The 13,862-nt window shown below is 40.5% G+C and overlaps 2 protein-coding genes across 2 annotated transcripts in view; one reads left to right on the top strand and one right to left on the bottom strand.

The window, feature by feature from the left end:
- Positions 1-1,328, top strand: part of pgpep1l (pyroglutamyl-peptidase I like) — a 17,086-nt gene extending 15,758 nt beyond the window's left edge. The window contains exon 6 of the mRNA XM_015046952.1: positions 833-1,328. The gene's annotated coding sequence lies outside the window, so the exon portion shown is untranslated. The remainder of the gene's footprint in view (positions 1-832) is intronic.
- Positions 1-13,862, bottom strand: part of igf1ra (insulin-like growth factor 1a receptor) — a 92,003-nt gene that overhangs the window by 8,911 nt on the left and 69,230 nt on the right. The window contains exons 7-20 of the mRNA XM_015046947.1: positions 12,064-12,190; positions 11,680-11,915; positions 11,430-11,597; positions 11,094-11,301; positions 7,501-7,787; positions 7,270-7,412; positions 6,551-6,716; positions 5,871-5,973; positions 5,609-5,679; positions 5,269-5,498; positions 4,610-4,714; positions 3,771-3,930; positions 3,439-3,568; positions 1,333-1,467 (exon numbers count right to left, since the gene is read on the bottom strand). Of these exons, the coding sequence (XP_014902433.1) occupies positions 1,333-1,467; positions 3,439-3,568; positions 3,771-3,930; positions 4,610-4,714; positions 5,269-5,498; positions 5,609-5,679; positions 5,871-5,973; positions 6,551-6,716; positions 7,270-7,412; positions 7,501-7,787; positions 11,094-11,301; positions 11,430-11,597; positions 11,680-11,915; positions 12,064-12,190 (2,269 nt within the window). The remainder of the gene's footprint in view (positions 1-1,332; positions 1,468-3,438; positions 3,569-3,770; positions 3,931-4,609; positions 4,715-5,268; positions 5,499-5,608; positions 5,680-5,870; positions 5,974-6,550; positions 6,717-7,269; positions 7,413-7,500; positions 7,788-11,093; positions 11,302-11,429; positions 11,598-11,679; positions 11,916-12,063; positions 12,191-13,862) is intronic.

The following is a 13,862-nucleotide window of genomic DNA, read 5'->3' as shown; positions in this document are numbered from 1 at the left end:
AGGTCCACAGTTTCACTCTCTCTTCCCCCCCAGCCCCCCTGTCAACAAAACTTTTCTAAGGTTTCTTTCTCGAAAAACTAAGACCGGCCCCCGACCAGAAAAGGGAACAGTCATGTGGCCCTCGCAGGAAAAAGTTTGGGGACCCCTGGTTTACTGAAACTTTTAGACTTCATAAGAAACACAAATGTAAAGAATTCCTCAATTTACACTTCTTTTAAACCTATTATTAGAGCCCCATAACCCCGCAAGCAGGTGTAATAAATGGACGGATAAATGATCCGTAATAATTGTACTGCAACAATAAAAACTGGCTCATTGTACGTTTTGTAATACGTCTTTAACAGAGTTGTCAATAAAAGTGACTGGCACAAAGTAGTCCCTTTTGTTCGTAACCCTGCTTGAAAAGAAACAACTTTAGTCCGTAGGCAAGTTGTGTGACTCACAGCTACCTGAGGAATACTTTGCATGGAGATGTTGAGAAACATCCAAATATGACTCATCTTACTGCATGTTCTCCTCCCTACTTCCACTTTGTGTTATTCCCTCTATTCATCGCTCTTTGTCTAAATGTCTGGCTTCAGTAGTCTTCCTCAAGTCTCCTTTAAAATGCCAAAGCACAGGCGGCCATGAGCAATGGCCTGACTCCACTGCATGCCGCTCAAAGTCAAAAAAAAAAAAAAAAAGCTAAGCCCTTACTCCAGCACCACCTCTGTAACACAATCCACACACTCCTGTAATCAGGACAAAACTGTTGGGGCTGCCATAGAAACCGGAGGTTTGTGCCTGCACAACACTCAGCCCTATTTTTTGTTCTGCTTGCTCTCTTTCTAAGGTGAGGTCAGCCATGTGGAGCGGCAGGGGAGAGCACAGAATGCCTTCTTATTGAGGTCAAAGAAACGCATACAGTGTATGCAGCTCTACACGCTGACAAGTCATCTGTCTTCTATTTCCGCCTCTCAGAAAGCAAGAATGTTTTCACAAATAAATCACAAATATGTTAATGGCTTCTGATGCGCTTATTCCTGTTGCCTGTCCCTCTCGATAACAATTCCCACAGTCGGAATGACCGGCATCTTTCACACGCCGGTTGTGGCATTCCTTCTATGGGCCGATATCGACGAGTGAGGAGGCTCCCGGCTGCCAGCTGACCGTCTAAGTCATGCCGTCAACCGGCTGCTTTTAACCGCTGACTTTAATGTCAGCCCTCACTGCAGTGTGTGCACGCGGTATCTCTTACTCTTAAAACCTCAACCTAAAATAGACGCGTGGTAAAATATTGACGGGACAGAAGAGGCACAGAGAGCAGTTCATTCTTTCGATCACAAGACTTACAGCATGTCCGGGCAGTTGTCGGGTTTGTCCAGGAGTCCCCCTTCCATGACAAAGCGCAGCACTTGTTCGTTGGACATGCCCTGGTAAGGCTGTTCAGCCAAGGTGGCGATCTCCCACAGCACAACACCAAATGACCTGCGGAGTTGCATCAAAAAACAAACATGAAACGAAAGGTTTTTGTTTCTGGAGTTTAAATAGAAAACTTTAAAATTCTTCTACAATTAATATCTCTTTAAAAAACATTGAAATTCTCCACATTCTCATTTAAAGTCAAATAAACACTCATTAAACTAGCGGGAGTTTTTGTTTTCTTGTTTTCTCGCAGCAAAAATACACTGCAGATGTACTGGGATGAACTGCAACTAATATCTGTAAGATATTGACTACTTAGAACCTCTAATATAATCCCTTATTTAAAAAATATCAGAACTACTCCTTTATGAAATAGACTTATTCTTGCCAAATCAAATAAGTAGAACAGAGATCTTAAATAAGACAGGCATAGACTTGTATTTATTTGGAGCAAAGAATGAATGGGCAATGTTTTTTTTAGCACAAAATGCAAAACAGTCAGTTTGAAGCATAATGCAAACAAAACGAAGTGATATTTTTTTGTGTCCATCTTGAATCCTGTCCTCCTTCCAGCTCACTCTTCAGACCGTTTCTGGTTGTGAGAATAATACCGAACAGGCAGACGATCTGACATACCTGCATGTCCAAAATATGTCAACAAGAAAACATGAGGGTAAACGGCAAAATAAGTCTAAATATAGACTGTTTACAAGTCTAATTTTAAGTTCTTCTGATTTCTGATGTGATTGACAAGTTTGGTTAAGATTTTTTATTTTTTTTTTGTTCAAGAAGAAGAGAAATTGTTACTCAGGGTGTTGACCCTAGAAAGCATCCGGGTTTGCATTTTTAACCCTATTGTCCTTTAATACCGACAAGAACAGGATTCTGTCTTAAGGCTCATATTGTTTTAAAAATAAATATTTTAGCAAAGATACTCTGTCGGGTTCACCAAGTTTCTCCTTGTGTTTTTAGAGATTATGTTTAGCTATTTTTCTCCTCCAAGCCCACAGACGTCTACAAATTGTCTTCTATAACCAATTGCTTGATGACCATCAAGCAGTGATTAGGAGAAAACTACCTGCAACTTAATTTGTACAAGAAAGAAACAAATTATTAAACTTCAATGAAATTGTGGCTGTTTTCTGTTTTAATTTCTTGTTTAATGTCGTAATTTTTTTTATCATGTATTTCTGCTGTATTTTGTGAAACACTTATTTAATTCTGTGATAAGTGCTGTACATGCTGCATAAATAAATGTTATTCTCTATGAAAGAAAATGTTTGCATTCACCTCATGTTTATTTACTCTTTGACAGTCTTATTTTCAAAGAGTTCCTTCAAATTAACCATATTACAACACTCTATATGTTTCAGGAAGTGTTCCTTCTCTCCTGATTAACACACTACTCATGAAGCCCATAATTGGTTTGTCCCACACTAAACTTTAACATCAAAGAGGAGCAGGATGTAGTACACATGATGTGAAGGTGGGTTTGTGGTGTAAACACAAGCTCTCATTTGTGAACATCTGGAGCAGTTTATACCCACTCTTGCAAACTAATCCTTGGGACACTTTGAGTTGGGGAACAAAAACTTGCAGGGGAGCTAGTAAACAGTGAGACTGCTACAGAGGTAGGGAAAATGTGAGATTGCTGTAGGCTCAGAAATACAAAGTAAAAAAAAAAAAGAGAGAGAGAGAGAGATAGTGTTTTGTAGAGCGGAAGGAATTTGCAAAGAGCAAGCCAGCAAACCCAAACAGAAAAAAAAAAAAAAAGATTTTGATGTTTTGGAAATACAAGCTGTCATGGCAGGAAACTCGTGTTCAAACTGTTGAGTGAAAATCTTGTAAAGAATCCTGGCTGTGAAATGATCTGTAGGTTTATACAGTTGTGACCCCACAGCGTGAACAGTTTTAGAGTATTATCCAACACAAAGAGAAAATATGCAGGCGGCTTGAAGCCCCCGGATTGAAGCAGGTTCATACATGTATGAGGGAAGGCAGCCTCGTGTTTGTGTGAGCAGTTTGTTCCCGTACCAGACATCAGACATTGTTGTGAAGACGCCATCTTTCAGTGACTCTGGAGACATCCACCGAACTGGCAGCAGGCCCTTTCCTCCTTTCCGATAGTAATCCGTCTCATAAATATCTCTGGTCATGCCAAAATCTGACGGAAAAAAGAACAAAAAGGTTGGGTGAGCCACCAAGTATCTCTTCACAGGAAACTCATGAAAGCAAAAATTTTCCCTCTCACATCCTCCCTATTTCTGTCTGTCTGCATTAAGACCCCACTGCCTTAGGCATTCACTTGGAATCAGTTCGGCCTTGAGCAACGTGGGAGAGGAACACCCAACATTTATGAGACCCACCTCCTATCTTCACCGTGAAGTCCTCCGTTACCATGCAGTTCCTGGCAGCCAGGTCTCTGTGGACAAACTTGTTGGCGTTCAGGTAAGCCATGCCGTCTGCAATCTCCCCCGTCATCTGGATCATCTTTTTCAGCGGGGGCAAGACCTGAGAGGTGGTGTTCTGTTGCGCAGCAAGACGAGAAGATGAGGAGACCTTATAAGCTGGCCCGATGGTTTTAACAAAATTAGTTTTATCCATTTAATTAGGCTGTTTTCAGAAACTTAAAACTAATTTCATACATATGTCCACAAAGTCTACAGAGCTTTTAATATGAATATGGTTCTGATCGGAATGGTGAAATAAGCCCTCTAATGTGCTGTCCTTGTTTTTAATGCGTATGCTTGCAATACACAAAAACTCAGATTATAAAAAGCTTTAAAAATAGACAGCTAACTTAACAAAACAGCAAATTGAAATAAATAAATAAAAAAAACAAAACTACCTTTTATGGCTTTCTTTCAAAAATGGAATCCTGCCCGCAAATTTTCCACAAAGGCCAGCGTTGATGCCACATCTAGTAGCTGTCCTGTCAACAGATTCTCCAGCCTGAGCTCTGGACTTTTGCAGCTCCTCCAGAGTTAACATTGGCCTCTTGTGTGCTTCTCTGACTAATACTCTCCTGCCTGTCCTGTCAGGTCAGGTGGACAGCCATGTCTTCCCATTTTCTTATATTCTTCCCAATTCAGGTGATGGATTAAACAGTGCTAAACCAATGTAGTAGTACAGATTACCTTCTGGCCCCTGGTTTTTGTGTGAATGCGTGAGAGTGTGTGTGTGTGTGTTGGGAGACGTTGCTTACTTCGTTACGAAGAGAACGGAGGTGGCTCTTGAGATCTCCGCGGGTCATCAGCTCCATGATAACCAAGGTTGGTTGTCCCTGAGAGACCACACCCAGCAGCCGCACCTACACGTCAACAGCAGCAGAAAATAAGTCGGCTGCACAAATTCAGAGAAACCAACACAATGTCACAAAGCTAAAATATTCATAATATTGTAGTGGAATTGCAGTGCATACTTAAGAAGCGCACTATTTATCTTTAACTAGCTCTGAAGATCACAAAGGGAAAAACAAGCTTTTACATTATTCAAAGTGAATTTAATTACGGAGCACTTGACTTTCTATCAGTGAAACACGAACATGAACCCGTGGGAGCAGCGTTCTAAAAGGGGAATCTTTACCACTTCCATTTAACGCGGCTAATGAGCCCGTGATCACATTGATGCGAGAATGTAAAGAATCTCCAGGAGGCAGTTTCTTTGCCTCGGGCTACAGCTGCAGAGAACTACAAGCTCCCAGCTCCTCCTGCCCTGCTGGCCCCTCTCTCCGTTTGCGTACATGCAGAATAATTAGGAAGTAATGATAATGGTGAGCACTCTGCCATTTCCCGAGCCGTTATGAAGTTATTCTTAACCATCTGTCTGTGTTTTTTCAGCTGTTTTATTACAAGTCCACCTTACCACATGATGACAGTTGAACTCTTTCATCACGGACGCCTCGTTCAGAAACTCTATCCGCTCCCTCATGCTGGCTGACTCGTTCACCGTCTTGATCGCCACCCTTGTCTCAGGTTCATCCTTGATGACGCCTTTGGCTGTGCCTTCGTACACCATGCCGAAGGAGCCCTGCCCCAGCTCCTTGTGCATGGTGATCTTTTCCCTGGCCACCTCCCACTCATCCGGAGTGTACACTGTTGCAGCAAAAAAAAAAAAAAAAAATCATACGCAGGGTCAACCCAACATGCACAAACATCCAAACAGTACAGCTGAGAAGTCGGAGAAAGATGTTTGACATTCTTACTTTCAGCCGCACTGATGTACTCTGGGTTGACAGATGCATAAAGGACTCCATTCCCAAGTCTGTTGTTGTTTCTGGAAACACAAGCCCGGCTCAGTGAGCTGACAAGCAAGCTTTGGTTTGCGATGCAATATTTAGTCCTCAATAGGACGTCTGCTCTTCCCCAAAGGGGGGATCTAAATGAATACACCTATTAACTCTAAATAACATTACTCTCATCATTACGCTTCATGAGCAATGCCGCTTAGTAAGTGGGAGCACTTGCCTCTTTTTGTTGATGATGAAGAGAATGGTGGTGAGGCTTGCGATTACGAGAGTCGCTATAATGGGCAGGATGATGACCAAGTAGAGAGTCGCAAAATCATCTCCTGAGAGACGGAATGAAGAAAAACGACGGCTGAATTTGGTGCATCTTAGGAAATTCTACACTTATTTCAGAGATTCAATTCAAAAAGCAAAACGTAACTCATTACAAACGTAGTGATACATTTCATGCAAAAAGCTATTGTAATAAAATATTGTACCAGAGGGATTAAGAACATGTTTTTTTTTTTGTTTTTTTTATATGAAAATGTCCAACTAAAACTGTGTTCATCCTTGATCTTTTTGCATGAATCACTGCACACTGCAGTGATGCAGTGATTCAGTAATGCAGCAGTAATGCAGGTAAGCTGCACAGCGTAGCAGATGGCTTGCCTCCCTAAATCTTCACTGACTGTGGAAATTTCACACTAAACCAACCAACTTGGATTATGTGCCTCTACACTCTTCCTTAATACTCTGAAATCTTGATTTCAAAATAAAATTATAAAATTCTGACAGTCTAATAATTCTTCTCATGATCACAGGTAAGATAGTTTTGACATTAAAAGTTCTGGACAGGCTAAGGACAGGGAATTCTACTGGACACATGCACAATCTTAAAATGTTGTAGTGTTGCTTTACGTTTAGGCGGAGGCACGTAGAAGAAGATGCTCTCTGTCCATGAGCCGTTTCCTGCCAGAGACGTGGCCCTCACTTGAGCAGAGTAGTTCCCGGAGCTCAGGATCGTCAAGCGAACTCCGTTGAATTTGTGGTACTGCTGATGCGACACACATTTATGCTTCTCAGGCTGGGAGAAAAGAATTTAACAGTGGTTACTTTTCGTAAAACACAGCTTTGCCTGTTTTACTCTCTCAGCATTCTGAATCACTTTCACTTTATGTTATTTTTTTGACCTTCATTTTTCACTTTAGAGCGTAGTGTCTGAGACAAAACAAATGTTCTACTTATATCAGAGTTTAGGTTCTGGAAGACTGATTTGAACAGTGGTTTAAGTTTCAAGTACGGTGGAGGATTTGTGTAGCTATGGGCCTGTTTCTCTTCCAAAGTCTCAATAAACCTTCACAAAGTGCACAAAGTTAAACACTTTGAAATATCGGGTGACCCCCTAACAGAAACAGTAAATGGGATCCAGGACTGGAGGATTTAGGAAAGTATTTAGCAAAAAGGAAAGTTGAAAGAGCACTCACTCTGTATCCTACAACTTGCAAAATTTTATAGGAGACTAACAGCTTTGCTTAAAGGCTTTTTTCACATCCTTATCAAAGGTGCCACTAAACATGGCAAGCAACATACATATAGTAAAGTGTAAAGTGTCTGTAATTATACCCTGCCAGAATTACCTCATTCCCCAGACGGTACTTGATCTCATACATCAGAATAAGTCCGTTAGGCATGGCAGGCTTTGACCAGTGCAGCACCACACACCCCTCGGTCTTGTCACAAATTTCATAGACAACCTTCCCAGGGATGTCATCTGCTTTGGCTGCCAAACACATTTTTCACACACAAAACAATAACATAACCATCTATAGATTTTCTCACGAAAACTCACGAGGTCGTTCTCTCCTTACCGGCAGGTTTAGTCCTAGAAAAAACAAAAGCTCCGATGCTGCAGTTGTAGCCCAGGTCCTCGTTGCAGGCGTGGATTTCAATAAGGTACAATGTGAAAGGCTGCAGGCCAGAGATTTCTAAAGATCCTGCTGAGGTTCTGTCATTGAGGAAGGGATACTCAATGACAGGAGGGATGACATATGTGCTATTATCCCCTGAGCCAAGCGTTGTATTGCCCTGACTGCTGTCGTGAAGCTGAGTGTGGTTAGCAAGACCAAAAAGGTCTCTGCGACGACGATCTGGAGGTCTAAAACAAAAGGAACAAAACATATGTTAAAAAAATAAGAAGTTGGGCAACAACAACAAAAAAACCTTATAATTCCACTTACGCAATTGTGTTTTATTAACTACCAGTGCTTTATTCTTAAAGTCGAATAAAGTTTTGCAGAAGTGTGCTGGAACTATTTGTTTCTATGGTCTGCAATGAGTCTCAGCAGTGCTGTGTTAAAGAATGAGGTCAGATGGATCATTGCAAAGTAGACAGAGAAAAAAAAAACATGTTTTTTTCCACATTACATAAAAAACAATATGGAAAAAAACATCGTTTGTGGACATGTAACAATAAAGAATAAAACCAGTTGGAGAAAACTGTCCTGACAGATCATTTTTTAGTCTTCATTCCTAACGCCCAGAGCTCAGAATGTTACACAGAATGTTACAGATTTTTGACTCTCGGTGCCAGAATTCAGATGATAAGCTGCAGAGCCTCCTGGAACTGCACATCATCACCACTGAGGGCGGGAAGGCGGTGACAGCTGTGAAGGCAGCACCATCGGTTGTACAAGAGAGACAGCGGGACATTGAGTCCACAAGTTAAACTTTTACTGATCTCAGTTGAAATGGACCAAAGAGTGATAAATCAGAAACAAAAGGGCTTACAATTGATGAATCTACTTATTTTAGCCTCAAATGTTTATCAGCTTTCAAAAATGTCTGAAAAGAAAAAGAGTAAGGCCCAGTTAACTTGCTCGAAGCAGCAAAACATGCACAGTTTGGTGTTTATCAAACTTATTAAACTGAATAAGTCATTAAATTTTACCAGAGGAGACACTCAAAAGCTGTAAATCTTCACAAAAAAATAATTTAACATTTGCATAAGACTCAGATCAAATCAAACTGAAACATAGCCTATTTTGGGGATTTTACACAAAGCATTGAGGAAAAGTATTTCAGCTACTTGGACTTTTCCAAATATATTACGTTATAACAACAAACAATGTTGTTTGGTGAGACTGAGATTTTATGTGATAGACCAACACAAAATAGCAGACAATTGGTAAGTGGAATGAAAGTAATAGAGATTTTCAAAGTTTTTTTTAGAACTGAGTATTTGAAAAGTGTTGTATGTTGTTGCTTCAGCCCTATTTGCCTTGAAACCAAAATCCGGCTCAAAACAGATCCAACACGCCGGGATAACAGCTGGGACGATGCATAAAGCAGGGTTGAGTTTTGAAGCTGTATCTCAAACTTCATTAAGCATTGCTACATCACTGAGCAATGCTTAATCCGTCATACTAAAACAAAGAGTAAACTAAACTAAGTGAGCTTACAAGAGGTGTGAAGGACAGCTTCACTTACAGGTCAACATTCCTACTGATTGATGTCTCTTCAGCAGCTAAGCAACCAAACCCCAGCACAGGAGTTTCACTTTGCAATACACCGTACATATAAATAAACCGATATTGGAGTGCAAATCAAAGCGTAGACAAGAGTCTAACTGACCCTGACTGACAGTCACTTTTAAAAGCAGAAAAAGTAAAATAGGTAATAAAAGAATCACATAAAGTCAGCTAAGGCAAATATCCTTAGCTGACTGAAGCAGCTAGTTGCATTGTTTGTTCTCCTCCTCCTCCTGCTTGGCTGATTATCGGGAGAAAGAGATTGAAACAACAAAGTTCAGACGGGGCAAGTAGTGATTAAACATTAAGGCTCCAGTGAGTAAAGCAAATTAGATGTGGCAGCATCCAGGAAATCCCTATCAATTCATCTGTATCTATTCATCACCACCCACAACAGCAGGTGATTACAGTAACTAAACGCTCCCGTCTGCCGATGACAGGTCTTTGAGGTCTCTGAAGCAGAAACTGCCAAAGCATTTCTCTTTTTCATCCCGCCCGTCTCTCCTCCTGTAAATTAGTCTGCTAATGCTACTTTGCTCACTGTATATCTTCCCGGTGGGGACTCTTCCCCCTTTCATTTAAATTCCAGATGGACTCACTGTACATTTCCTGGCAGCTGTTTCACACCGGAAAAAAAAAAAAAAAAAAAAAAAAGAAAAAAAGCATCTTAAACAAAGCAAGCATGCAAGAGGAGCCGTGGGGTGGTGGGGGAGGAGGAGGTGTGTGTGTGTGTGTTGTGTGTGTGTGTGTGTGGAGGGGGATGTGGGGGCAAAATGGAAAACATTTCCTCTCCTTTCTGTTTCTTTTTTCAAGGATACTCTTTCCCCCCTCCTGGCGTCTAAACACTGAACTTTTGAAGAGAACAAAATCCTCCAGGATTTGGTGTAAAATAATGGTGGCCCCATTACAGAGGAGAGCCTGTGCACACTTTGGCTGCTCAAGGCGAATGATTTTATGCTTCTTAGAAGAGTAGAACTATATAAATCAAACAAAGCAAAATATGTTAGGACTGCTCCATGTCCCAACACCTCCAAAGTCACACTTCAAACCAAAACAGCATGAAGCCCTGAAGCGTGTTGAGGTTAAGCTCATTGGATCTACTCGGTTCCATTATGCTTGTTCAGCCTGCCTGCTTACACACAACCCCTTTTATTTCAATACCCCTTAGTGAAATCCAGTGCAACTAATTGTCTTCAGAAGTCACTAATTAGTAAACATACAAAACACCACGCATGAAAGAAAACTAACAGTGTGCCGTCTCTAGGGTTTTCTTGCTTTTCGATCGTGAAACTGAGGCAGAGGTTCACTTTCCAGCATGACAGCAGCCCTAAGCATACAATCAGAGCTACAGTGTTGTCTGAGTGTTAGAATGGCCCAGTTAAAGTCAAAACATAAAGGCACCTGAGAATCTGTGACAAAACTTGAAAAATTCTGTTCACAAAATCTCTCCATACAGTGTCAATTGAGATAGTTTGCAAAGAAAACTAGGGCATCTAGACGGGCACTATCTAGATGTGCAAATGAGATAGAAACGCATCTCAAAACGACTAGCAGTTCTAATTGCAGCAAACATGACTCAACTTGCTTCTAAGTATCAGACGAACATAAACGCCTGCCACAGCTTTCAAATTTCTTTGGTAAAAATCTTTGAAATTGATGTTCTGTCCATTTTGCAATGACACACCACATTTTGTTGGTCTATGAAATAAAATTCCAACACAATCAAATTTGTGTTATGTTTTAAGCGGTGTGAATGGTTTTGCAAAGCACCTGTTCTGTTCTGTAATAATTGAAAAAGCAACTGAAAATGTTTTAGAGCGCAATTTGTCAAGGGGGATCCAACCCCAATCCTACAGAGCTACTATCCTGCAATTTCATGCATTCCTGGTCCACGTATCTTTCCTTCAACAACCAACAAGCACAAATAACCATACCTTGGAAGAAAGATGACATTATGGAGGAAGTTCTCAAAAGCTTTTAAAAAGTAGGGGTCATGCTTGTCCTTATTCTTCTCTTTGGGTGTGTTCTGGCAAGGACAGCACTGTTCCATTTTATCCCCAGGCCGGGTAATTTTGGGGGGGGTTAGGTGATCTTTCCCCTCTGTGGGCTCTAATGATGGGCTCCGGATCGGTAACTTCAGCCCTGTTTGAAAAGAAATGCCAACGTGGAACGACCTTTAATAAAATTCAAATACAATCAAAGAGACTTTCAAGTCTCTCAAGTTCAAACAGCAACAATATGTACATTTCATAGGATTTTTGTGTAATAACCTTTGGAGCAGTAATTATACTTGAAGAGCTCCCGGTCTTCATGCTGCCGCTGCCAGCGCACCAGGTAGTAAATGTGATTGCCGTTGGGAAAAACTGGAGGTGACCACTTCACTAGCAACTTGGTTGAAGAGTTGGCGTATGCGTGGGCGTCTTTGGGCACGGACGGCACTGTAACAAACCAAAGTCATGATGCGTGAGGTATCTGTGATGATCACTGAACAACACAGTTCAGACTGCTGGTCAGACTTACACGAAGGTCGCGTGCGGATATAAATGATGTCGCTCTTCGCCCCGGAGACGTGTTCGTCCTTCATCTGCAGGGCGGTGGCTTTCACATAAATGGCGTACTGGGTCCAGGGCTTGAGATGTTGAAGAGTAAATTTGGGATCTGTGTTTTTGTCCTGTGGAAGGTCCACGTCCACCATGTGCCAGCTATTGGAGCCACAGCCATCCTGCCCATTAAACTCTGTGATATTCTGGGAAGGTCTGAAAGAGAACCGATTCAAACGAAAGGCTTCGGTACAAATCTGCAAAATGTCAAATTAGAATTTGGCAATCTAAAGTCATGACGCATCCTGTACAAACCGATGTGTGATGAGGGGTTTATTTTTATATGAGATTGTTGAGCACTTACGACTCCTTGTAGTAGACTATGAAGCTTAAGAGATCTCCACGGTCAGAGACTTGGTAGCGTTCCCATGTCAGCGTGATTGTGTTGCTTGTTGTAATGTTGGACTTGAACTTCAAGGTGTGACTTTCACCTGTAATGACATAGCAGACCCCTGCCCCTGTGAGACAACTTAAAGGGCAATGTGACTCGTTTCTCAGCTGTTTTTCTCAAAAGTCTCAAAAAAGCAACAAATTACCATAGCCAGAACTCTGCACTAAAGAACAGAACCACTCTTCACCTGATTAAAACACTGTTTGCAGTACAGCTTCGTCACTTATCTGTAGTACCCTGCAAAACATTTACATACGGTATGGATAGTGGCTAGTTGGACAGGCTTCAGAGAAAGATTAAACTGCTGCCTCACACTCCACAATTTTTAAATTGCCAGAGTCAACTGGAGCTTTGTCAGAGGAGCCTTAAGGAGACTGCAGCAATAGCAACTGTAGCATTTGCAAATAATGAATAGATTACATCAGCTCTTCAAATCAGAACTAAGCAACCATGGAAAATAAAATCACTGCTGATGAGAAGTGCATTGGACTTCATACAACTGGAGGAGAAAAACACAAATCCAAAAAGCATGAAACAAGCACACTGTAATTTAGATGAACATGAACTTTGGCTGATAAAACAACACAAGGAAGAAAACAGATGTGGTTGTATCTATTAATTTGGGACCAAACATCTTAAATTGCAGGGCGTTTTTTTTTTTTTTTTGTTTTTGTTTTTTTTTTGTTTCGAACAGCTGAATATAGCTGTAATGAGTTTGGCTCCATCTCAGTTCATGTATGGCAGCCCACAGGTTGTTGTACAACCCATAATTATTTACGTGCCTCTGTCCTTCTTTAAAACAACAGGGAAAGAAACTGGACGAAAAAATAGTTCACTCGATACAAGCTAGCTAGCAACTAAGCAAACCAAGCTGATTGCTCAGAAAACCCTCCCCCAGAAAAACCCTTGTTTTAGTTAAAAGCAATGCAAACCAAACAAGGCATAGCATTATATTATGAGAGAAGAAATTAACTAATTAATTAAAAAGAACTACATCTTCTCAGGTTTGTAGTTTTAAGGCAGTATAAAAAAAAACACATCCTCCTTCGGATGATACCTAGTTTAAATAACACGCTATTTGCTCACACAAATTCATCCAAACATGACTTCTCCATATATGATGAAACTGAGAAACTGAAATAAAGGCAAGAGAGCAAAAATCATTGTGTAGGTTTGAAGAAGGATCTAGTCCTTTTGTCTCAGAAACATTAAAGACAAGGATCAGGGAAACGTTCTCAGACAAGAACCTTCTTGAGAGAAAAATCTGAATCACCTTAAGGCTTATTGATAAAAACAAAACACAAAAAAGTCATAATCACAATAATTATATTGAATGTCAACTGTTGGAAATATTAGTTTAATTATGCTAGTTCTAATGCTAGCTTTAACTTTAGCGCATGGTGAAATATTAGACTGATCCTGATTGTTTTGAGTAGGCCTCAATTTTTGGTTAGATTTAGATTCATAGTTTAACCAATATATAACTTAATCAGTAGAACATTTTTCTTAGATATAATGATCACGGTTTGATTAAAATTAGTCAGTAGTTTTTTTTTATATTAGATCACATTCTTAAGAGTCTATAAATCATATATTCATTTGAAAATGTTTTAGTTCTTTATAACCAAAGGAGTTGAAAACTAATCAGAAAATCTTGAGTGTAACAGATGTTTTGGTATTGAAACTGCTCATGTCTGTTTTATAAGAGTTTG

The sequence above is a fragment of the Poecilia latipinna genome, unplaced genomic scaffold (genome assembly GCF_001443285.1).
Source record: "Poecilia latipinna isolate Pla-1442-1.1 unplaced genomic scaffold, P_latipinna-1.0 Scaffold799, whole genome shotgun sequence".
Classification (NCBI taxonomy): domain Eukaryota; kingdom Metazoa; phylum Chordata; class Actinopteri; order Cyprinodontiformes; family Poeciliidae; genus Poecilia; species Poecilia latipinna.
Note: the sequence above shows the minus strand (reverse complement) of the source record. Positions and strands in the feature narration are given on the sequence as shown.